General features: G+C 39.3%; 1 protein-coding gene across 3 annotated transcripts in view; it reads right to left on the reverse strand.

Moving 5' to 3' along the window:
• Positions 1-207: 207 nt before the first annotated feature.
• Positions 208-27,116, reverse strand: part of LRRC8D (leucine rich repeat containing 8 VRAC subunit D) — a 53,550-nt gene continuing 26,641 nt past the window's right edge. For 2 of the 3 annotated variants that reach the window (XM_089497559.1, XM_089497560.1), the window contains exon 2: positions 208-3,114. In XM_089497559.1, the coding sequence (XP_089353685.1) occupies positions 530-3,112 (2,583 nt within the window). In that variant the 5' untranslated portion in view covers positions 3,113-3,114 and the 3' untranslated portion in view covers positions 208-529. Of the gene's footprint in view, positions 3,115-16,017; positions 16,048-27,116 lie in introns of those variants that run through there. The other variant, XM_089497561.1, reaches the window with a different exon arrangement.

Consider the following 27,116-nt stretch of genomic DNA (forward strand, 5'->3'; position numbering starts at 1 on the left):
TGGCAGGGCGGTAAAAGCTGTTTTTTTGCCGGCTGAAAAAGGAGATCTTTGCCATGGCGCCAATCCTTCTTGGAAGGGGTGGCTTCAAGCTGCCCCCTTCAGGGCCATCTGTTTCCCCCCAAAGTCAATTATTTGTTTTCAATTAAAAAAACAGATTGTCTGTCAAAAAACTCTTTAAATGACTGGAGTCATTAAAAGTTATTTATAGTAAGAAAAAGGTCACCAGTTTAATCATATACATTAAGCAGGCGAGCAATTTGTAAACATTCAAAAGCGGCAGCATCCAAGTTACAAACATCTTAAAAGAAAAGAAGAATCAAGACTGTTGAAGGATTTCCCTCCCCCCTTTCTCTTTCCCCTCCAAAATTTTGGAAATGATGTTTTAAAAGACTACAAACGCCAAACAAGCTTCTACCACCCCTAAGTGTTTTCTCACAAAAAGAGAGCGAGTTCCAGATTGTTAACACAGGATTTTATAATGTGTACTTTAGCTTGGTCTATATTAAGTCACTTTGAGTTCAACTTTGTCTTAAATCCCATTAGCAAAGGGAATGTTTGTATCTTGATTCAATGCCTCTTTGACTTCTGAAGGCAATGTGTCAAAGAGGTGATCTTCCACAATGAGTCCACTTTTCCTGAGAAGCCGACACAGCCCTAGCGTAGGTGGGAGACGGTCTAAACAGTTCCCCTTTAGCTCCAGGTGAGTCAGCTGCAACAACTGGCCAATTTTTTCTGGAATCGAGGTGATACAGTTTTGTCCCAAACTTAAAGTTCTCAACTTGGTACATTTAAACAGCTGTTTTGGCAAAATATCGACTTTATTTCCTGTGATATGCAAATGCTGCAGATTCTGGAGCAAGCCTATTTCCACAGGAATCACTGCAATGGAGTTGTAGCTTACATCTAAGCATCTGAGTTTCTGTAAACTGAACACTGCAGCTGGTAAAGATTCGAGTTTATTGTTGGAGAGGTAAAGGGACTCCAGGTTTTTCACATGGGTAATGGAAGGAGGAATGTTGACTATTTTGTTGTGCCACAGTTTCAGACAAGTCAGTCTTTTTAAGTGCTGAAAACTTATGACTTCTTCAATTGTGCGTATGATATTTGACTTTAAATCTAGTTCCTGCAAGTTAGTGAGACTGAAAATAGCATGGGGAATCCTCTCTAGTTCACAGTTCTGCAATTCTAGCTCTGCTACATTCATCATTTTCTTAAGGCTATTCAGTACAAAGAGCTTGGTGCCATCATTATGAATTACAAGCTTGGTTAGATGTGGTGCCACATCTGTGATGTTCGAGGGGATTTTGGTCAAATTGCTTTTCACATAGAGAATTTTAAGATGCCTTAATTCTCTGAGTGATTCAAGTCCTATCATTTTATTATTTTCAGAGTTCAAGTTGCCTATCAGGTACAACTCACGGAGATTCTTAAGCAAATACACCCAAGCTGGGATTTCTGCCACGTCAGTAAATTTCACGTGCAGGCACCTCAGGTGGTCACGAAGAAAGCTAAAGGCTGTTTGTTCCACCTTTGCAGGGCAATGGTAGAGATGGAGCTCTTGAAGATTGGTCATCTGGGAGATTTTAGCCGGGATTTTTGCTTCAGGAATCAGCTCAAGTTTCAGGACATCCAAGTCTGTCAGATCAAACACTGCATCTGGAACCCCTGATAGCATGAACAGATGCAGTTCCTGCTTATCTTGGGCATTCCGGGAAACATGCTGCCTTAATTTTTCGAAAGTCCATTCATGATTCAAGCTGATTTCCCTCAGTTTATTTTCACTCACCTCTGACAAAAAGACACCAAACCGCTTGGAGTACAGCTGATCGTACTGGTCAACCATGTGCAAGAGAAATGCAAAATCATTTTTAACATCTGGAATATCACTGAAGCTACTCTCTTCTCTTACTTTTTCAAAGGAGTACTCCTTCAGGGGTAATCGAAATAACCAGAAAAGTGTGTACAGACAGACAAAACCATAGACACAAATGAGAGAGATATAACTAATGAGCAACTTTTTCAGCATGTAAGCCATATTGTGTGTGCATTCAAACTCCTGATAGCCAGTTAGATGCTCCACTTTGGGCATGCAACTGTGCTCGAAACTTATTTCATTGACAAAGTTTGCTGTGTAGCAGAGAATAAATATGAATTTCACAGTTTTGATGACAGTCTGAACAACATAAAGCTTATAAATTAAATCACTGTCCTCCACATGGGCCCGAAATTTTCGTACTTTCTCAAAGAGGGCTTTGGCTTGCTCTCCGTCTTTTTTGTCCAAAATAGTCATGCTAGGGACCTCAATGACTGGCTTTTCAGCTGAAAACTTGAAACCAGTTTTGCTTATCATGGGGGTACTGGCATTTGGACTTCCTTCATCACTACTGGTTGACACGTGCTTTGGCAGAGACTGGGCCCCTGTCAGTCTCTGCTTATTCTCCTCAGAATCTTCACATGCAGTTTCAGACAATGCTTTTGTAGTCCAAGGGGACTCAAAGCACTTCCCTAAGATAGAGACAAAATGCTCTATCTTTGAACATGTTTTGGGGTATTTAAACCAAAAATTGCTGCTGACCATTAAAATAATAGTATGTATAAGAGCTAAGTAGGGAAAGTACTTTGAATACCAAGGAAGAGCCAAGTGGTAACACATCTGGTTAATGAAAACATATTGCTGGTAATCCAAATTGGTTTTTCGACCCAGAGGATCTTTCTGCTCTTTCTTCACTTCCTGATTTGAGACAGTGGAATGCAATGGTGGAAAAGTAGTTTGACTCAGAGGTATGTCAGGTGTAACAACCGATGCTGTCTCGAAGGAAACAGTATTTGCTGCTTGTGTTTCTTTGTCTTGAAGAACTGCGGTTTCAGATTCTGGGATATTTATCACTTTGGCACTTCCCAAGGAGGTGGGTTGTACTTTTACATTGACAGCTGACTGCAACACAGGCAAACAGACCACTTGATCTTTGGTCAGCTGCATGGTTCCAGCAAAAATGGCAACCATTAACATAACCACTGCCAGATAATCCATAAACACATCCCACCATGGTTTCAGGATACGGTATGTCGGCTGAATGTCATTAAGAGATGCAACTTCTGCAAGGGTAAACATTCCTGTAATGAAACAAAAGTAAATGTCATTTGTTGTTGACAGACAGAATTTAAATATAAACTTTTAACTACTTGTGAAGATTCCCCCCTTTTTCTTTCTTTCTGAAAGCTAGTGAATATGGGTTTAACCTTTCTACTTCCCAGAGTGAGGAGCAACTCCATGTCATTAGCACAACAGTTGTGACTATTGTTTGCTTTACAAACACACCAAAAGAAACATAAATGATGATTCTGCTCAAGTTCATTTGTTAAAGAAACCAAGACTATTTGTCATAACATTTCTGTATCACAGTAACATCAGGGGATAAGCAACACATGGTCTTCCAGATATCACTGAACTACAAACTCCCATCATCTCTCACTACTGGATAGGGCTGACAGAAGCTACAGATGGAATGTCTTGAAAGCCACATACATGTCTTGCCTCAACTACAGTGAAGGCTTAAATTTGAAAACAATATTGCAACATAATAAAATGTCACTGATTGACTGATTGACCATAGGGACCAAAAGGATCTCAGGACAGTGTGACACATGAATGGTGTAGCCATGTCTCTATCCAATAATAATAAATTAAACTGCAATAACAATAAATGTTCTGTAGAACATCAGACAGGCAAAAAGGAGGAAAGGAGAAAGAACAGTGGAGGAAAAATTAATCTAAAAAAGAGGTGTTGGTAGATTGCCGCAAAACTTTTTATGCTGTGACAAACTAACACAGCTATCTCTTTGAAAACTGTTGAGAAAATATGTGCATATGGTAAATGTAAATCATATGGCAGTGCTACTTAAAATGGTGGTCCATGGACCTGTACCAATCCCTGAGCAATTGGCTGCTGGTCCCTATCAAGTTTTCAGGATAGAAACAACTATAGCCAATGGGCATATAAATATGATGCTGGTCCCAGGCACAATGGAAAAAAAATAATTGCCAGTCCCAAACACCTGATATCCTGAGAAGCACTGTGATATGGTATACGGTAAGAGAACACCATGGATGTCACTCTTATTAAAATGCTGTTTTAATATCTTTCTAATTAGACATCAGTCAAAATTTGGTATTTGTTTTTTCCACCACAAAAATAGAACTTATTGCAGGGATCTTATTTGCTGACTTCACGTCTCTTGTTCTGCTAGAGACAGCTAAGAATACAGCCAGTACATTTACGGTATAAGCAAGCACACTCATCAGCATGTTTTCCTTCTCAGTGCTTAATGGCAACTGCTGTGTGCCAAATTGATCAAGTCCTTGTTGTTTAATGTGCCATCCAGCCTCTGCTAAGCAAGGCTGCCTGCCAGAGCTACTGTATAATTTGGCACTGCAGAGATCTGATCCTGTTGTTTACAATAACCTAACTTACATACATATGTATCTTAACTGATACATATTTATCCTGCAAATTCAACTAAACTGGGATGATGCATCTAAAACCAATCTCCACTTCCCAGCCCCATTCTTACAAGTGGATCTAGCTCCTGGCTTTCCGAACAGTAATAACCAGGAGCCAGTATTGTCTAATTAAAATACATTTTAAAAACTGTATTGGTAGTGGTGGTGCTGGTTGTGTGCTGGCTTCTATTCATTTCCAACTTATGGCAACCCTAAGGCAAACCTATCTTGGGATTTTCTTGAGAAGATTTGCTTCCATGGCTGAGCTGGTAATTGAACCCTGGTCTCCAAAACTGTATACTAACCTTAAAAACAGAACTGCACAACATTAAAAGCCCAACCGTAGATAATTGGGAAAAGACTGTTGGCTCAGACTTGCTGTCAGAAGAAGAACAAGGATGGGACCACCCTGGTCTCTCTAAGGAGGGGTTTCCTAAATCTAGTTATAGTCTCGAAACAACTAAAGGGGCTTAGTTTCTGTATCCTGAGACTAGAGGCTCTTAGGGCCATGCCAATATATGACTGGGTTTGCATTTCTTGGGGACAAAAAGCTGCGGAGGCTCTGTCTCCCTGCTATGTTCTTGATATCCCCCCCCCCACACACACACACACTAAAATCACAGCTTTTCTTTGCAGGTATCCTCTGAGGTCAAAGCAATTTTGGGGGTGGGGGGTGGGGAGTCACAGCACCAACATAGGCAGTCTCTTCAAATAAAACTTCAAACAAAGAAGACATGTTAAATGCATTCTCATATTTAACATATTGTCTAGTCCTCAGGTCCTTTGGTAAAATGCATATTTTCTGGACTATCTTCTAAATGCCTTAGTAATATGATGCACATGCATGCGTGCGAAAGAGAGAGGAAATGGATGTGATGAGGCATAGCCTGAAGCTGGCTCACCAGCTCAAATGGTCAGCTTTACACATCATTTTAATGCCTTTGCTGCACTTTCTATCAAGTGTGCATTTTAGGGCCAAACTAGGTGTTAAGTAAAATGAGTATTCCCTATAATTAAATTGTTTTCTGTCCCATTCCAGTGACCAATCACAAGAGAAAGCACATTAAATGAAAGATATATGTGAGTGGGGAAAAATCACATGCAGTGATAAACAGAAGTCTTTCATCTGTTTGTGGGGACATCTATTGGGGGGGGGGTGCTAAATATATCCACAGATTTTACCCTTAGGCCAGGTTTAGAGACCTCTGTGATAGTCTAAATAATACCATAGCTAGATGGCGCCATTTGGTGGTACTTAACTTTTAATTCTGCAATGAACCAGGTGAAGCAGTGACTCCAGTATCAGTGGGGCAGGGAAACTGCTCAGGGTTTTTCTTTGAACTTTAAATAATTGATTCAAAGTGCTGAATCCTTCCGCAAAATTATTTTAGACAACATCTTTGAGGTTCAGACTAAACTGGAATGTATTTACATCTCTACTGACATCAAATCCACCCACCTTCCCTTCAAAGAACTCCTCTATGCCTGAAAGGCAGATTGGACTTTCTGAAGGTTTTACCTTCCTCCTAGTAGTTCCACCCAGCTACCAAAATTTTGTCTTTCAAGAAGAATAAAGCCACTGTAAATCCTACACAGAACATTTCCAGGCACTGAGTTTCTGTCAACACACTCTGTCACTCTTACAGGTTTTTCTCTATAGCCTTTTAGCCTCAAGAATTAGAAACTTTTTAAAAATAGTGATAATAAAAGGTGAGATCCTCAGGAGATCTGATTCACATAACAATCCTATAGATGGCTGGGAGAAACATGGTTTTAACTTTATTACTTTAGGGTTCACAGTTCTGAAAGGTGGTCTTTGGGCTATTTATTTATGCAGTCAATGAAATATGCACTCACATTCATATTACAACAATTTACAGGACAAGATGGTCTCTTCTCCCTCCTCTCCTCTCTGCTACATCTAGTTTCTTATACAAATGAGATGAATGAATGACATCACATGTAATACAATTTCTGGAGCTCTTTGGAAAGTACTCTGAATGTAGGACAAAGGCTCAGTGGACTTAACAGCTCCCTTTAATCCTCTTACCCCAGGTTCCACCAAGAGCAATATAAGAAGAGCTTTAATTACAAACATGAAAGACCAATGCTCAGTACTGCCTAACACTCCTCCCCCCATGGTATTTGCCTAGATGCTCCCAGCAACTCTCAAGCCAGATCCCATGGAGACAGACACCTCTGCTTTGTGCCAAACTTCTGGTAATCAAGAAAATACTGAACAGAAGCTCAGTATTTATCTCTAATAGAGAGCAACCATTGATATAAACTTACCTTTCACCACTTTGCCTAACTGCCACCCATTATTGAGAGAGTAAATGATATGGAGAAATACACTTCCTATTGTTTGCACAGATGCTCTCTAGTAATAGGGAAGCACCGCTGTACTGCTGCTCAGTCCCTGGCAACCTGCAGCTTCCTTTTGCCCTGCATTAGGCAAGGATGCTCACAGGGGGAAAAGATTTGAAGATCCAATTGTCAGTTGCAATTAGAATAGAAACAATGAATCAGCAGCTGACTGGTAAGTCAATCCTCAAGTATATTATTCAATAGGTCCATTGTAGTTGGGAACAGCACCTGAAGCCTGGCCTATGTGTATAGGCTTTCCTCTTGCAGATAACCATGCCTAAGCTAGGGAAAGATACAGAGTTGCTCTCCTGTCCTTCTAATTAAGTGGCCCTTCTTCACATGTATAATGTACAAAGTGTGTGTGTGTTTAGAAGAAGCAGAAACCGACAGAGAATCAATACCGAGTCATCACCAATTGCATGTGTTGGAAACCTACTCTCTCCCCACCACCACCACTCATGATACTCCCCTAACAACTTTGAATTTTCTTTTATAACCTACTCAGATTTTTTTTTATAGATCATTACAGCAGATTCAGATTCCATAATCCAATTTAACCAATGAACTTATTAACCAATGGTCTTAATCAAATCAAATCTGATCTACTATGATTTTTGTCCAGTCTGAATACTCTGTTTAAGATTTCTTATAGCACCTTTGAGATTAACTGTGTGAAAGACATGGTAGCATAAGCTTTTGTGGACTTGGTCTGCTTCCTCAGATGCATGGAGTGAACTGTTGTTCATAAAGGATCTTTATAATCTATATGAATAGCCATAGAAATGCAAAACTTGTGGTTATAGTGATAATGTGATAAGTTCAGTTTTAACTACAGTCATTGAGGGACAAAGGCAAGAGGAATGATGTTAACACCCAAGCTAATTTATCGTATCTCCTTTATGGTTCTCAGCCTGCCCACATTCTTTGCAAAATGATATTCCAGACTAATATGGCTATGTCGCTGAATGCTTAAGATTTCAGCACGCTAACTAATTCAGTCTTGTTTCCTACCTCTCACTATTGGCCCTCATTTCACATAGTTTGTGTTAAGTTAAACAGCACTTGTTCCAATACGCATCCTTCAAAGATTCCAGTAACTGCTTCCTTCCATTGTGAAACATTGCCCCATTTTCCCTGTCATCTGCCTCTTGTCTTTTCAACAGCCAGTTGGAGTGAAGAAATTTATCAAGAGCTTCTTGAAAAATCCAAACACATAGCATACAATGCACCCTCCTCATCTGTGGAATATGTTTGTTGCTATTCATGAGTTAGAGAAGGAAATCTCTCTCTGAAGCAGCAGTACTGATTCCTTAGCAAAGCTTGTTTTTCTATATGATGAACTACCCAACTGTTAGGAAAACCATTCTCTAATTTACTTGCTCTTAAAATTATTTCATGGCTTCTCTTATTGTAGAGCTACATTTTACTTGCCAGAGTTTATAGTTTGCTTCTCTTAGAAATCAACATCTTCTTCATTTCTTGATAAAAGGTTGCCATGGTGTTTTTACATGTTTGCCATCTTTCTAAATTTCCATGCTTTTTCAGTCTGCAAAACAGGGCCTTGTATAAACCTCACACATGTCTTTTAACAATGGTTTTGACCTTTGTTTTGACATATTTCCCTTCTGGAGAAAGTCCCAATTTCACAATTAGTGTTCACAGAAATGCAGAAAATTCTGTGACAATATTATGTAAACAATTTAGCATGTGAACAGATGCTGTCCAGACCATAAGGGTAGAAACTGTGATGATGAAAAAACAAATCTCCTTTTTAAAGTCTCAGCTGATGTATGAGAATTTATCTGACTTTAAATGGAAAGCATATGTTACAAGTCACATTTTGACAAGATGTAAATTAGTTTTCCAAGAAGCTCTGTCCTCCACAGGCCTTTCTTTCCCTTGATTTAATTGAACCAACAACCAGATTGGTACATTTTGAATACTACAGATTTAGAAAGTGTTAGATTTAAAGAGTAGTTAGGATACCTTTGCAAGATAAAACACACTGTTTTATGACTGGCAACGTTAAGCGATTACCAAACCAGTTTAAGCTGGTATATTAAATTCTGCATATTCTGTTAATAACCTGTGCAAGCTGGAAAGCTTATTATTATTATTATTATTATTATTATTATTATTATTTTGTAACTACTTCTGTGATTCTTGGCAGGGGCTGTACATAAGACTTAAAGTTACCATCCTCCTGCCAGTGAAAGGGAAATAAAAAGTATTATGGGCAAAAGCCAATACTGAATTAAAGCTTGGGTCAGTGTAATTTTTATGTTTTCATCAAAACACATAGCTCCAAAAACTCTCCGCTGTTCCTTTTTAAGATCTAGGGGACATGCCCTTTCAGCAAAAATTACTGGCATTTTACTTCTTTAAGCTTTATTGTACTTTGTTTCGCACAAGGAACTTTCAAGCTGTTCTTGTGCTTTCTGCTCACCTTTCCAACCCCTCTTAGGGTATGTCCACACTGCAGAGTTAAGTAGGAAGAATAATAACCATATTCTTCCTTGAGAACCGTGGAAACGGCAGTTCTGGGAAGGGAGTAGGGAACATGCAAGAAGTAGCAGAATGTTCAGTACCTCACCAAAGTAAAATCTGTAGGAGTTCTTAAAATGCTGCACCTATTCTTCCAAGAACATCAGGGTAGCATGAATGAGTTCCCTCTGCTTTTTAAACAAATGACAATCTTGTAAAGCAGGTTAGTGCCCAAGCTAAATTCCAGTGAACTTCATGTTGAAGCAGGAATCTGAACCTATGATTCTGCCTCTAGTCCAACACCATACTGGTTCTGAACTTAGTTCACATTCTCTCTAAAAGGGTATATACACTACACAATAAGTATATCCCCTACCAAGAATTCCAAAATCCAAAGTAATCCAAAACTTTTTGACCTACTCTTATTTGTGAGGCTAGAGAAATGAGGATCTGTGAAATGGTGGGAGACAGATTCATGCCAAGCACTGCGCATGGATTCCTGCTATTTCACAGATTCTCAGTCTTTCTCCTCCTTCATTACGTCTTATTATGTATATGCAAATACAGTAGCCCCTCCCAATTCATGAGGGATCCATTTTTGGAGGTGCCCTGCAAAAATGGCAACTCACAAATATTCGAGTCCCATTGAAAATAATGGCACGCACGTGAGGCTGTGTGCAGGTGGATGCCGCCATTTTATCCCTCCCTGCTTGTCCCTCATGCGAAGAGCGAGACTGCGGACTCCAAGTCTGCAAAAAGGGATGGACAAGTGTACAGATATGCCAAAATCTGAAAAAAATATAATACAATGGAACACTACTGGTTCCAAGCATTTCAGATAAGGGACATTCACCTGTTCTTATTTTTAAGAACTTCTTAAGAATCTTCTGAAGTGCACTTCTTATCTTTCAACATAGGTAAAAATGAATAGACTAAGAGGACAAATAAAAGATCTTGTATGAAAGCGCTCTGACCTCCACCAATAGCCCTGGACTACTGAATAAAACATTTAGACCAAACCTTTCTAGATACACTGTTTGCTGCATGGATATTTTAGAGCAGACATATTGAAGGCCTTACTGCAGTGGTTCTCAAACTGTACGGCAGGACCTTCAGGGAATGTGAGACTTGATCAAAGGGGACACAAAATTTGCAGTCCCTGTTCACTCCTCCTCCTCTACTTCCCAAAACTTTTCTGTCCTGGAAGGTAAGAGAAATGCAAGGAGGGTGCTTGAAGCAGCCACCTTGATTTGAGAGAGGAGGAGGAGAGCAGGCACGCTCGATGAATCATGGCCACTAGAGGTATCCATTCTGAGCTGCCACTTTTTCTTCTCCCACCTATCCCATCATTGCCTTGAATGTGCAAAATGAAAATACACACTAAATGAACAAAATATAGTTGGCCCTCCATTTTCACGGGGGATCCGTTCTGTGAAAATGGAGACTCACCTATAGTCAAGCCCCATATTTATTTTATATTATTTATTTAATAACTCGCCTTTCTCTCGACTTAGAGATTCAAGGCAGCTAACAGCAAATGCAAAACAATACAAATTAAAGCAATACAAAAACATCTATAAAATAGAAATATAATATTTAAAAAGCAATTAAACAATTTATAAAGTTAAAAATATTAAAATAGTATAATGTATTTTAAAACTACAGCTAAACCTTAACATCTGAATTACTCTGCATTTAACAGCCCAAACCTCCTCAGTATGAAAAAATCTGATGGCACAAAAATGTTTTTATCTACCAATGAAAGGAAGGAAGGGATGGGACCATCCTGGCCTCTTTAGGGAGGAAGTTCCAAGGTCTGGGAGCAACCACCAACAAGGCCCTCTGCTTTATTCCAAAGCACACCCATATATAATAGTACAGTAGGCCCATAAGCAATACCATAGTAGGCACTGGTAAAATAATTGTAGTAGGAGTAGGAGAAGCAGCAAATGAAAATTTGTGTTCCTAGAAATATACACACTAAGTGTGTGATGCCATACGAGTTTGTTATAAGTGTGCTCAGATTCACATGGGAAAATGCTTTTTAAAATTATTGTTACACATTGTTCGGTATCAGTGGCATCCCCAACCCTGGTGTCATCCGGTCCGGGTGGGGCTGTAAGGGTGCCAGCAGACAAAAGAACACGCTCACCCTTCTCCTTCACCACTGCACCAGCCGCCTCCTCCTCCCCGTAAGAAGGGCACACTCACCCCTTCTCACTCCGCAGCGGGAGGAGTGGGTGTCACCCCATTCTGAGGTGTCACTCGGTACGGACTGCACCCCCCTCTGACATCACTGCTCACTATGAACAATAATATGGAGGAGAGGCCCCCTATTTTTTTGAAACTCCTACTTACCCAGCATAGCCTATTTATCTTAAAACTAAGGGCATTTTCAAGAACTATTCAAATAAAGAAAGGAAAATGTATTTAGACTGATTTATACCTGCCCTACCCCTTGAAAAATCAAACCACTTCTCTGGTCACACACAAATCCTACAGCAGTAGCCCTAACAGTAATCTGGAAGTGTATTTGGAGCAAACCAGTGAGTCATTTGCTATGTAGATTGATAATGAGGCTATTTAAAAAGCTTTAGGAACAGTGCCAAGAGGCATTCAAAGACACTATAAAGGCACCTGCACTTTCGATGAGAGGAGGGGGAAAGGAGGGAGAGAAAGGAAGGAAGAAAAAAAAAGAACATACACTTATCTCGTAAATGAAGCTTTGAAAAATCAAACAGAATTACGTGCAGATAAAACAATCAGGTCAGAACAGGAACCAGTGGCAATTAACACATCCACAGGCAGTAAGATAATACTAAGAAACTAAATTGCAGGCCTAGATTAAACTAATAAGTATAACTATTTGTATATAAACACTGTTGCCTCCCCAATTAAATTTCTTCTAATTAGATGTTAGGGAAACCCCTGTTAGTACAGCCCCAAGGGATCAAGACTTTCCGGGACAAAGCCTAAGTTGACAATTATTAAAATTACTCCATGTGGACAAATTCTTGGGTTTCGTATTGAGATAGAGAAGAGATCATTTTGCAGGTAAATCAAGCTTCCACTCATCTGAATACTGTACTGCATCCGAAGAAATGGGCTTATCTCTACAAAAGCTGATGCAAAAATAAAAACCAGTTAGTCTTAAAGGTGTTGCCACGTTTCTTTTTTCTTTTCTCTTTCTCTCTTCCTCTTTTTCATGCTGCAAGATAAACATACATACACAGCCACTTCTTTGTAAAATTTCACTCAAGAGCAACTGTTGATAATTTTATTGCACAAAAGATATATTGTTTGTTTTGTAGAATCTGTGGGTGAACTTTTCCCAAACTGAACCATCTGTTACAGGGAAGTTTAATTTCCCCTGTAATAAACAGCAATAGCAATTTATGTTAATGTTTACAAGTACCATTAACACCAGTCAAGAGGGTGCATGGATCATGGCTCCATGACTCTGTCCAGCCTATTTGGGTTTGTGGTTATGCCATCAAAACTGATGAGCTACAGAACTCTTCGCTTCTTGTATCCATGCTATTAAAACTCTCTAACACACAGGCGTATGTATATATATCTGCATGTATGTTATATGAGAGGCTGAGTACTCCTCTGCACCATCACTAGAGGACAGAACTGTCTTAATTATAAAATGCCCTCTCAGAACCTAACAAACATGAATAAAGCTAGTGCTTCCATCAGCATCGATATTACTATCATTTCATGGGTATTTTAGCCCGCTTTTAAAAATGTATTCATCTGCTTTAAGACTAGGCTCCAGGACTGCAATTCTCATTTTCTGAAAGCAGTTCCAAAACCAACAACCCTCTTTCACTTTCCCAAGAAGATATATTCTGTGCTTTTTTTGCTCTCACAAATACACAGACCCAAAATGCAACACCATCTAACTTCCATCTGATACAAGCTGGCCACAGAACTACAGGTGCATTACACAAAGGGAGAGAAATATGTAGTTGTGTGTGCTTTTATGAAGCAAACAAGTAGCCTTCAAGAGTTTATTCCTGACGTTTTGCCTCCATCTGTGGCTGGCATCTTCAGAGAAGAGATGCCAGCCACAGATGCAGGCAAAACATCAGGAATAAACTCTTCTAGGACATGGCCATATAGCCCCCAAAAACCCACAAAAAACTATAGATGCCAGCCATGAAAGTCTTCCACTTCACAGCCTTCAGGAGTTATTTATTTCCTTGCTCTACTTTCATTATGTTGTTGTATGCCTCCAAGTTGTTTTTGACTTATGGTGACCTAAAGGCGAACCTATCATAGGGTTTTCTTGGCAAGCTTCTTCAGAGGGGGTTTGCCACTGCCATTCTCTGAGACTGAGAGAGTATGGTGGCATATATCTTGGTCAATAATCAATTGGAAGTATGGATTCAATTCTTCCATCATGACTTACTACCTGTATAACTCTTTGACACTGTTTCCCCAGGCATCATTATTTGCAGGTAGCTGTGTGAATATGTATTTTCTTTCCAGTATATTGCTGCTATGGTAACAAAAAGGGATACATCTGGACAAATACATAACTAACACATGCACTATCAGAAGGTGCTCAGGCTTGGTTCCCCTTGTTTCTTCTATCCTTCCTCTCTTTACTCCCAGTGATCATATCAATAGGCATACCTTTTTAATTTAAAAAAGAAGAAAAAGAAAGAAAGAAATTAAATTTGATGTGTCAGTTTGACCTCTCAATGTCTTTTGCATACTCTCCTTCAGATGAACGTTACTCAGCCTCTTGTCATGGCATGACTCACATCTCAGTGTGCCAGCCACATCTACTGAGCCAGCATGGGATAGTGAATAAAGTGGCTGGACTAGGACTGGGGGCATCTGCTTCGAGGTCCATAATTTTCACAAGATTGATTGTGTGGCTTGGCCTACTTTCTACCTCTCTGCCTAAGATAACTCACAGGTTTGTTATGAGGATAAAAAAATGGGAAGAGGACTATCAACACCATATTCAGATCCTTGGAGGAAAGGTTCATGTAATGGATTAAATAACTCACACATTAATGTTGTCTTGCAAGTGGCATAAGGCAATATGAAAGTACTCTTTATATTGCTGAACTTGGACGGACTATCATGCATGTGAGTCATAATATGATTTTTGTTTAGCTGTTGAGACAACAGACCCCATTAGTGAAACAAAGATCATTTCCAAAACAGCAAGGTTTATTTGGAGCAGGCTATGCTATTTTTAAAAATAAAGGCAAAGGGCTTCTTTTAATGAATCATTCCAAGGTAGTGATCAGCAATTAATGGTTCTTGAGCTAAATCTGTCCTCAGGAATACAGTCAGCTAGCCATGGGATCCCCCTTTTACATGTACATATGGATTTTGTGCATCGCCCACTTGAGATAGTATATGAATAAAAATATTTTGTATATATAGTGCGCATATTTTCATTTGCACATTCATGTTTATTTATATTTTATCATTTTACAAAGAAATAACCTTGTTCAAATTAGAACAGTTTTATCTTAAATAAATTCAATATTTAACTCAATGCATGTGCAAATTTTCCATATTAAAAAGTTTGGGAAGAGGAGGAATCAGGGCATCCAAGTCTCCTTCAGCAACTCTCACGCATCACATGTGGGTCCTGCCCAACCATTTGAGAACCACTGACCTAGAGATAAGCAACTGAGTGTAAAAACTGGCATGCCTAAGAACAGAATTTGCAACCAGGACACTTTAGGACATTTAAGTGCTGGTCCATCACCCAGTAGTAAGCGACATGCAATTCAAGGCATCTATGTTTTAGAACAGATATGTACCATTTATTCAACACAGTGCCAAAGCTCACATAATAAACAAGTTATACACACCTGGAATGAAATCACTTGAGATGACTGCCCTTATTAGTTAATTGCTTGTCAAAAGATTTCCTTCAGGTATTCTATAAGCACCACTTAGTTTAGGTGTCTTTGTAAATATTACAAGAAGATGATCAAACTCCTCTCCCAAGAAAGCCTATCATCTTTTCTCCTTCAGTTCAGAACTTCTTTTGTTGTTGTTGTTTTTTAAAAAGCAAAGATTTACATATTTGTTTGAACAGGTGTTAAGAGTGCAGCCAGGGAGTCAAAGAAACCCTTGAGGACTGAAATAAATCTCGGCTGAAAATATAACCAATGACTAAGATCCCTAAAGGAGATTATTTAAATGAAATTCATTATTTCCAGATTAACAATTCTGATTTTTAATAAAACATTTAAAAAAAACCAGTCTCCTTCCTTTTATTAATATTTAGAATTTTCTGCAGTCACAAGAAAGGATTTTAAAAACTAAAATCAACCAAATATTACCCACTGTTGCTTCTCAGAAGCTTAAAGAGAAGAACAGAACAACTCAGAGAACTGGATATACAATGCTACCAACCAAACAAAGCTTATAAAGATACTTTTCGGATTGTAACTTCCACAATAACCCAGTAAACATGGCTTCTTCTTGTCCAAAAAAGTAGCTTTCCCAAGCTCTGTAACCGAAGTACTTCTGAAAATGACTGATTCAACTAAAAACAAATTCCATGTTTCCCCCTGTTGGCATAGCCAACTCTCACATGAAACAAACTATATACAGATCCATGACTAAAAATAATTTACCATGTTCATATGGCTTCCCTGAACAGTCAAACAGTGGCTTACCAATTCGGTGAGGTTGTCTTTAATGCACAAGGCTCCACAGAAATCATTCCAAAAGGGAGCCCACAGACTCTTCATGTGCAATGTTCCAGTTATTCCTTGGAATTTCTTGTTTTGCTTTTCTTTTCAAAAACAAACCGGAATCAAAGTTGGAAAAGATTTCTTTCTGAGAGCTTGGGACCTAATGCCATTACGATGAGAGTACAGGGCAAATTAAAGGCATATCAGTGCAGCTAGTTCATTTTTCAGCTTTGAGATATTGAAGAAGAGAAAAGGAGAATGCAGAATCTGCCCAGCTGTTCTCAGACACTGAGAGCAATGAAATTTTTCGAGACTTATGTGGAAGGCAATGCATGAGTGCCAAGTTCAAAAGGCACCAGCTTCTATAGCTGATCATTAATTACTCTCAGATTTCAAACTCACACAGGCTCCAAAGTGCAGTTTATTAACTTTCCTAGTGGGTGGGTTGGAAGGCCAGGAGGTAGCATAAATGTTAAGCTCAACTCAGTAACCCCAAGTTTTAATGTCACTTAGGAAAGGAGAGACTTTTATTTGAACAGCTGCAGGAGAATGGGGCTCTTAAAAGGGTCTAGTTCTAAGTACATCATAACAACAAGCAGGGAGACCACAGGTAAGTGTTGCATGGTATAATGACTAAAGTCTGAGGTTGCTTCCAGACAGATGTCTCCTAGCACTACCAATTCAAAGGGCACTGGTTAGTTCATCTTTTCCTCATTTTTTAAAATGAAAGAAGACAGAGGAGTAAATTTTCATGTGGGGAAACACATGAAATTTACAGTGGGAGATGTCATCAGGACACACACACTCTCCAAAATTGAGACAGGACAACTGCACAGTCAAATTGTTGTCTGGAAGAATGGTGAGGCTGGATGGATGAAATCCATGTTTAAATTCTTTATTACTCACCAAGCTCACAGTGGCCTTCACCAAATCACAGTCTGATTTTAACATAATCTAAACAAGTGGTTCCTAAAGAAATGAATATGCTACAACATTTTATTGTCCTGATGTGTAATCTATACTCAGGACAAGAGCCTACTGTCAGTGGTATCCCCACCCCTGGTGTCACCTGGCTTTGGTGTGGTGGCAGCAGCCTCCTCTGAGAAGAAAACTGCCACCATCGCAAAGCCAGGAGGGGTATATTCACCCCTTCCCAGCCCACAGCAGGAGGAAGAACCAACCAGGTATCACCCCTTTTCTGAAGTGTCACCTGGTGTGGGCTGAATCCCCGCACTCCCCTAGTGACTCTACTGGCTACTGTCGGGACAGAATATGGAGAAACAGAATGGTTTCCAATTGGAAAGGGGGTCAGGCAGGACTGCATTTTATCACCTCATCTCTTTGACTTGTATGCTGAACATATCATATGTAAAGCAGGATTAGACTCAGAGGAAAGAGGCATGAAATTGGGGGAAGGGACATCAACAGTTTAAGATATATAAATAACATACTACTACTACTACTACCAGAAAACAGCGAAGACTTGGAACGATTATAGAAGTAAGTCAAGAAAGAAATTGCAATGACAGGTTTACAGTTGAACATTAAAGGTAAAGGTATTCCCTGTCGACAAGGTTTTCAAGTCATGCCTGACCATAGGGGGCTGTGCTCATCTCTGTTACTAAGCCAAAGAGCCAGCGTTATCAGAGACCACTCTCATGTGGCCAGCATGATTGCACAGAATTCTGTTTACCTTCCCACTGGAGTGGTACCCATTTATCTATTTGCATTTGCATGCTTCCGAACTGCTAGGCAGATGCTGGGACTAGTGATGGGAGCTCACCCATCATGCAGCACCCGGGCTTCGAACTGCCAACCTGCCAATCTTGCAACCAGCAGAGTCAGCTTCTTAACCACTTGAACCACCGTGTCCCTAGACAATGAAGTCACTGAAATAGTTCAAGATTTTCCATATTTAGACATCAGATTAAACAATAATCAAAATGGCAACTGCAGTCAAGAAATCAGAAGGACCTGGAAGGGCAGCTATGAAGGAACTAGACAACACCCTGAAGTCTAAAGATATATCATTGAATGCTAAAGTTAAGATGGTCCATGCGATTTTATTTCCAGTTTCTATGTATGGTTGTGAAAGCTGGACAGTGAAGAAAGCTGACAGGAAAAAAGTAAACACATTTGAAATGTGGTACTTGAGAAGAGGGCTACAGGTACCATGGATTGCTAGAAACACCAATAAATGGGTCCTAGAGTAAATCAAGCTTGAACTCTCCCTAGAAACCAAGATGACTAAACTGAGATGTTGTACTTTGGCTATATCATGAAAAAAATATGACTCAGTAGAAAAGACAATAATGTTTGGTAAGCTAGAAGACAGGAGGAAAGGAGAAAGACAGACTCAGTCAAGGAAGCCACAGCTCTGAGTCTGCAAGACCTGAGCAGGGCTGTTGATGATAGGGTGGCTTAGAGGTCTCTCATTCATAGTGTTGCCATGCTGGAATAGACTTCATGGCAGTTAACAGCAACTGAACTGTTGTGTAAAGCTAGAAAAACTCACTACATTATAATTTTAAGTCCCCCGAAAAACCCACAAAAAACTATTTAAAAAATTCACGTCCCTCTTTTGGGAAAGGTGGAATGCAACTGGAGTATATCTTTACAAGAATCAGCAAGACTGACAAATTCACAGCCTAATTTTTGAATGCCACCACTACATGGAAAATAGGGAACATCAGCTATTGTTCAATGCAATGGAGTATCCACGTGTTTGGCAATTAGTGGAAGTTGACTTAAGGTGGAGCATTCAGACCTAAACAAATGATTAGAAGTCAGGCTTCTAAAGCCATCTAATGTGATGGAAGTATGTAATTATTTTGCCCCCCCCCCACATCCGCCAAATGCCATTTGCCTTCTATCCTGCCCCTTGCCATACCTCCCAAAATTAGAAAACTTTCCAAATTAGCTCATGTGGCCACAGTAGGTCAAACACACTTAAAGACACACCTTTGTGCTTCATTACCACTCAGAGATAAGACTCTAGTTTCACTTAAGAGCCAAAACACAGATGAAATACTTATAAGAACACAGCGTTCATGTTTATCTTAGCCTGGTGATTCAGCAGGAGGCCAACTTAAGATAAGAAGTCAGGTACATCTAAAGCAACAATATAGAAGAATACATGCCTCTAAAGTATTTTCCCTTAGTCTGGCATCATCCAGATGTATGAGAATCAAACTCCCTACACCAGCCTGCATTGGCTGAGGATGATGGGGGCTGTATGCAACACATCTGGAAGAAGCCACGTTAGGAAAGGCTGCTTAAAGCAATTCTGCATTTGGACACAGGCATGGCTTCAAATACATATGGAAAGTTGTGAAACTTAAACAGTGACATTTCAGGGACTACAACAGTCTGTTGAGATTCCCCCCTCCCAATTAAGCCCCACAACACACACACATTCACACCACTTCTACTTTGTTTCCTAAACACAAAACCACAAAGACTGCCAGACAGGTGAGAGAGCTCTCCCAAATACTGCAACATAGAATGAAGGGTTACAAGATGCTTGACAGGATCTGAGCTAATGATCCCCACGCAGTGTAGGAAGGGGAGAAGGTACATGAAAAAACTCTATTTTGTCAAAGCTGTATGAGGGAACAATCTACCATAAACCATCCTCCACAATTAACTTCATTTGTGTAGCAGTTAGAGCCAAGAGTGGGTAACCTTTGTCTTCCAGATGTTTTGTCTACTTCTAGGAACCACAGCCAACATGGCCAATAGTAAGGCATTATGGGAGTTGCAGGACAAAACATCTGAAGGACCAAAGTACACTTACCTTAGATTGGGCTCAGTATCAAATTAACACTTGAGGAAAGTTGGCTTGGCCATGCAGCTCACTGGGTGACCTTAGGCTACTCACCATCTTACAGTCTAAAATAACTACAGGGCTGTTCCCAGGATAAAAAACAGAAGAGAGAACTATGTGTGCCTCCTTGAGTTCAAAGCAGAAAAAGCTGCATATAAAAGTAATGGAATGAAACCAAATATTAGAGCCAGCTAGAGGACACCCCAAATCAAACTGGTGCTCTCTAAGTGAGAGTAACAACTGAATTTAGACCTGTAAGCTACTAAACAAGCAGAGGCTTGGCTGTCAATGTTTGTACTCCTGAAAGGAACATTGGGTCTTACCTGTGAGATGTTCGTTTCAGCATTGTATCTGAACACAGATTGATAGGTTTCATTAAAAAGGCTGCTTGTGTTTCAAAATGCCAGCCTTTTTCAATCAAGCATCAATTTAATTTATTCTGGAACTTGTTCTCAGGTAAATGAGCATGAAGGAATACAGCTTCATTCCAGTTCACACTCCATCTGTTTCTGTTCATACACAATCTGTGTCATTTTCTGGACTGCATTTGTTTAAAACAGGATGAGCCTGTCTCCAGAAACAGCTTGAGCACAAAGCTGCTACTCACACTAGCTGGAGGTCATGTTCCTGTGTGAAGGTTTGAGATAGGATTACACCTTGCACCTAAATACAGGAGAATGAGTGATATAATTGACCCCCTCAAAAGTGGACTTTATTCTCAGTAATAGTACTTTGCTATAAATAATAAATTGCAACCAATTTATTCTATGCATTTAAGGGCTTGTGCTTTTATCTCCAAATTGTGCTGTTGGCACGCATGGCACGCATATTCTCAAGAGCTGCTCTTCTGTGGCCCATTTCCTTGAAAATGTTAAAACAATACTGAAGTAAAGGCTAAAAAGAAACATGCTGAAACCCCCCCCCCCCATGAGAAAGTAGTGCAAATAGTAATGCAGAGGAGGAAATGTCCTTTCCTCAGTTAACTGGCCTTATTCTACCTAATTTTCCCTTCATATACATGGCTGAATTTCCCTTGAAAATCTAACAATGGGTGGCCAAAAGGTTAGATGTAGCACCTATTGAGCAGGTTTCTTTAAAAGAAGACAAGTCCCAATAATGTCTGAAAGTACTTGGATACCTTTTTTTGGAATGTTCTAATCAAAAACCTTGTTATGAAATCTTTGCTAATTCAGATGACAAGTCTTAGTGACTCCTGCTACTTTTCCAGCCCTTCCTCTCTCTGTTTCTTAAATGAATGTGACCCATCTGCAATAAAACCACAGCTGAAACTGTGAAACTGAGTGCAGTCACCCTCCATTTTCATTTCTTGACCAGAAATGCTTAGCCCTAAAGTTTTAAATGAATAATGAAGTGTTCTAGTTCAGCCATAGCTAATGGTCAGCAAGTGTGTGCTAGGAAGCCAATGCAGATAGTTACACATTAAAGATTTATTAGCTCAGTCAGCCAAAACAAATCTGAGACAGTACAATCTCTCCCACATTTTGCGTTCAATCACTTCTGCAGTGTCCAAAGCTGATACAAACAATAGCAGAGAACCATAAGCTTCCACGAGGCTGCTCTTAAACACAAAGACACTGAAACCATTGAATGGGTGCAGAGAGAAGTTCAAAACAGACTCAGTTACCAGTTACAGGTTGAGTCTCCCTTATCTGAGTCTCCCTTGGGACCATACATGTTTTGGAGTTCAGATCCCCCCCCCCCACATTTGGGAATATTTGAATATACATGAGTTATCTTGGAGATGAGACTGAAGTCTAAACATGAAATTCATTTATATTTTATATACACTTTATACACACACCCTGAAGATAATTTTATATATTTTTAATAATTTTGTGCATGGAACATTTGTGTACACTGAAACCATCAGAAAACAAAGGTGTTACATCTCAGCCACCCACATGGACACTTTTGGATTTTGGAATATTTTTGGATTTTCAAATTCCAGATAAGGAATACTCAAACTGTAGCAATGCTTGAGATTTCTACAAACAAGTTAAAAAACAATTGAATAGTCTTTTTGGACTTAAGTGAAGCTATATCCCAAGTGATAATGCCCTCAATATTTAAACAGATTCTGGAACAAACAAACAAACCCTTTTAGAGGCTGTGATTTACAGGAACACACAGGAAAAGAACAGAATCTTTTTTCCAACAAACAGGAGATGATCAGAAAGAAAACACACTCTTCATTTTAAAAGATGAAGTGGTTTGAGCATTGGACTATGACTCTGGAGATTAGGGTTCGAATCCCCACTCAGCCATGGAAAGCCACTGGGAGGCCTTGGGCAAGTCACATTCTCTCAGCCACAGAGGATGGCAAAAGCACACCCCCTCTGAACAAATCTTGCCAAGAAAACCCCCAATAGGGTCATTTTAGGGTTGTCTTAAGTGGGAAATGACTTGAAGGCACACAACAACAACAATAGGATACTTTAAATTGTAATCTAGTATCATATTATGAGGAAGAATAAACTTAACTGGTGGTAATATAAACTTAATCTGTGGAACGTCTTTGGTGTTATACTGAAAGTTGTCAAGTGTCATTACATTGCCTTTAAAATCACCACTCACTGCAAGGTAAAATTTATGTTTTTCATTCAAAAATAAGCCATACTATTTTAGACAAGAAAAACAACTCTGAATTCCACTTTTAACAATTTTAAGTATTTTCTTTTTTAAAAAAATACAGACACAGCAGTGCAAGAAGAGTCTGATCTCATCTTACTCTACTTTCAGCTTCATTCAACTCTGCAGTAAATCCAGTTTTATACCCTACTTACTTGTCTTCGGGGATTAAAACAAATGTCTTTAGAAACCTTCAACTGACTCCACTATACAGCCTTTAGATTTTTATCACCCCTGTTATTATATCTCATCAGTACACAGGAGGACAAAGGCAGTGACCAAATCCTATGGCCAAGGCTCAGGTACATAATCAACCAGATAATCGGCTCACAGATAGCATGTTTGTTTCTCCTGGCAACATTTTCCCTTAGTACGTATTTTTTACTGAAACGTGTTTCTGCAAGCAAGTCTTGAACACACTATGAAAGCTAACAGAGCAACAGCTGTTGCTTAACTAATTCTGTGTGTGAGTATACGCTTTAAAGGAGATTTAGTCTCTTCTGTGAAGAAGATGAAAACAAATATCTTCCTTTTCTTGACATGCAGACAAACCAAATGATTTTTTTTAAATATACAAAACCTTGCATATAATACAGCATTATGCAAAAGTGTTCTCCTTGTAAGGTCATAGCAAGTTAAATAAACGTTATGAAAAATGGACGTTGGTGAAAGTGTAAAAGTCTTGGTGATAAATATGGCCCACGTGTAAAATGTGGATCTCACACCCACAGGACCCCCTAAAAATTAAAAGACTCACTAGAAAGGGTGATAATGCTCGGTAAAAGGGAGGGCAATATTTAAAGTGGAAGACCACATATCAGATGGATAGATGAATCACGGAAGCCACAGCCATGTGTCTGCAAGACGTGAGCAGGGACATTGAGTAGGATAAAGTAACTTGGAGGTCTCTCATTCATAGGGGCGCCACAGGTCGAAGGCAACTTGAAGGCAGTTAACAACAACAAAGTTTAGTTGTTTTTCTTTTTAAAGAAAAACACAAACTCACACTTTTTCATTAAATCTGGACATGAGCTAAGCTGCAGGTGCAAAGAAGAAGTAATTGCTTCATTCTGTTCTCTGGCTCCATAGAAATTATGTAGGAGGCAGAACTATCATCAGAGATGTGGTGGTGTCAGCAATAGTATCCGTGTGGGTGGGTGAATGATTCTTTGCATGTAATCCTAGCCAGACTCTAAACATATTTTGATACATGCAGCTCCAAAGGGACATAACATCATTTGAAATTTTGGAATTCTTTACTGACAAACATCAAGCCCATAAACTCAGCTATTTAACTGAAACAGTGTATACTCCATTATCCAAATAATCCTTGCATTAATACAAGGAAGTGGTCTTTCTCTCAACATTCTCTCTACCCAAATAAGTTGGCCATACAGGTTGAGTCTCCCTTATCTGAAATGCTTGGGACCAGAGGTTTAGATTTTGGATATTTTTTTTGGATTTTGGAATACCTGCATTTGCGTATATGAGGTATCTTGGAGATGGGACCCAAGTCTAAACACAAAAGTCATTTATGCTTCATATTGTATACCTTATACACATAGGGGCTATACAGACTGGCACTTTGTGACGGCCTGTGGGTGGGGTGAGGGCTGAACATCCACAAGCTCCAAGCCCTAATGATAAAACCCGGGCACAATTTTAGCATGCGTCCTTCTAGATAGTGCAGCATGCCATGAAGCCAGTGCCCAGAGCAGCAGCGCCAAGGGGGTATCATCATGGCGTGCTGGTGCACCTATGACGGCCCTTCCAGGGAGCTTTTTGTGGCTTCTTTTTGCTCCTTCCAGGGATCAGATCAGTGCTGCTGCGGCACCAATCCAGGGCGAAAAATGGCGGCTGCATGCCCCATAGTCTGTATAGCCCCATAGTCTGAAGATATTTTTATACATAATGATTTCAATAATTTTGTATATGAAACAACATTTGTGTACACTGAACCATCAGAAAGCAAAGGTGTCACTACTTCAGCCACCAATGGCTTTTTTTTAATTTATTTATTTATTTATTTATTTATTTATTTATTTATTTAGGTTTTTGGAATATTTTAGACTTCTGGGTAAGGGAGACTCAACCTGTATGCATAAAAAACATGTCTTTGAATTAACTAATGACCCTCTCCACGTTTGAAGTAGAATGCATGTTTCACTCACTTCCTAAGGCTCCTATGAGCTGAAAAGGTTAAAACCTCCCACTAACTCTGAGAAGTTCCATGAACATAATTTCCCACTGTAGTAAATGACTGTAAATAAATAAATGATATCTTATATTCTGCTACCAAGTAATGCAACTGCAGAAGTCTGCAAAGTCTTTGACAATCACTGGAATGTGACAAAGTGCACCAGAAGTGTACATGAGGAGCACAATTCTTTGTGTAATTTGATTCCAAGATTGTCAGAACTCAAAGGAAGAGTCTGCCTTTGTGTTCAGTTTCAGTGAATCCATACATTCAGTGTGCTCCCCTATATATTTCCTCATGGGAACTGTGCAGTATAAGCTAACCCCAACCAATCTTCAAAGCACACTGAAAAGGGGACTGCACAGAGAGACTAGGTGAGAAATGTAAAGAAATGTACCAGCACAGTGACAGTACCATCATTCTGAGGTAATGGGGAAAATATTAAAATTGACAATCTTAACAGCTTGGGATAGCCTGAAAACAGTTTACGTAGCCCCTAGGCCACCCAATGACATATATTTTAAAATATTTTTGAGAAATGTAAAAGAATTCTCAGGATTACTTGAACTCTAACCATTTGATTGGGTGAATAATGTAAGGTTAAAAATGGAACCTGGTTTTCAGATTTCAGTGAGTAATATATTAGTAATCAGTTTTAAGTGTTTTCTTCCATTTTCATCAACACCATCTTCAGATAGAGTTGTGCTGTGTAAACATTGTGCCTCCAGTTTCTCTAGAGCAGTTCAAACATCCTTAATATAAAACTGAAGCATGCTCTAGAGTGTACAGTGATTTCCTATCACATAATCTTTTTCACATCCCTCAGGTGCTTTGCAGGGTCAGATTCAATCCCTGGCTCCATTGCTGTCTGCATTAGAGATAAAAGAAGCTATGCTGAATAACCTGTTTATCCATTCAGCTACAGATAAAAAGAAGAGTGATATCTATTATTTCAGTTGCCTAACACTATCCACACTAATGCCTATTTTCATGTTATTTATACAGTAGAACAGTAACTGTTAGAAACAAAAATTTTCCATAACCAGATTTTCTCCACAGAACATCATGATTCTGGAAGGCCCAATAAATAATATCATAACTACATCTTTGCATTTGACTATTTGGAAACAGGTGAATTAAAACTTTAGGAAATTATCATTTTTTAAGGTATAAAAGGCTCTAAGTGTGAGAATTCACACAACTGTTTTTGTGCAAAGTTCAATGTCCATGAATATTCATTCATCACTAATCTCAGGAATTCACTCATACATGAGGACATGCTCTATAACAGGAGTTGTGCTGGGAAGGACAACCACATTTCCTTCTTTAGCCATACTGGCACATCTTGGTGTGACTGAAGTGATACAACATCATTTCCAACCATCATTTTGGCTAACTTTTTGGCTGATTTTTAACATTTATTTTGTGTTTTGGAGAGCTCTGGGGGTTAGGAAAAGCAAACCAGTTCGAGCACATTTGAGGTGGTAAGCAAAACATTATGGTATGGGAATATTTGGAGTGGTTTGTGGGCAAAGAATCACGCAAAGATTGGCCTGTAAAAAAATTAGTGTGGAGATGTTAGGGAACATTAGGGGCCACACTTGGAGTCCCAAGGGCCACATTTGGCCTGCAGACCAAACCTTGCCCCCCCCCCCCCCCCGCTCTACAACATATGAATGTGAGTCAGTAGCAATAGATCTGGTTTTAGTTTTTAAATTCAATGATTATTTTATTGACCAGTTTAATGTTGTTAGCCATTTTGTTCGTTTAGAAGAAAAGCCACTAAAGCAAGCCACACATTTTAAAACATTACACATTAAAGAACAGAAAGCAGGGAATAGTCAGCAAAAAAGAATCAAAAAATAGTTTTAAGAGAGCCTAAGACAAAAATTAGTGGATTCAAATGGTGTGTGTGCGTGCGTGCGTGAGAGAGAGAGAGATTAAACTTTAACATTACGAAGAATGTCCTGACTCTAAGAACTATTCAACAGTAGAATGGACTGATCTGGAAGGTAGTGGACTCTACTCCTTTGGAGTCCTTTTAACAGAAGTTGAATGGCCACCTCTTGGAAGCACTTTAGGTCTGAATTTCTGCATGGCAGGAGGTTGAATTAGATGGCCTTTGAGGTCCCTTCTCTAGGATTCTACAATTCAAACTCAAAATCAAAGCAACTGAAATTTTAAAAAGGTTTAAAATGTAAGAATGTGAAGATGAGACAGCTGTGACCACTGCTGGTGGCATTTTTGATTTTGGTTTTAAAAGAGGAAGAAGTAAAATATGACCCATAGTACAAATAGTCTTGTACAAGAAGACCAAAGAACAGGAAGATCACAGAAATAAATAAAACTAAAGACAGCAGTGGAGACCATTCAGGAAAAAGATACATAGGAGCCAGAAGATGATAGGAC

This window comes from Sceloporus occidentalis, unplaced genomic scaffold (genome assembly GCF_023333645.1).
Source record: "Sceloporus occidentalis isolate IW3139 unplaced genomic scaffold, rSceOcc1.0.p SCAF_104, whole genome shotgun sequence".
NCBI lineage: Eukaryota > Metazoa > Chordata > Lepidosauria > Squamata > Phrynosomatidae > Sceloporus > Sceloporus occidentalis.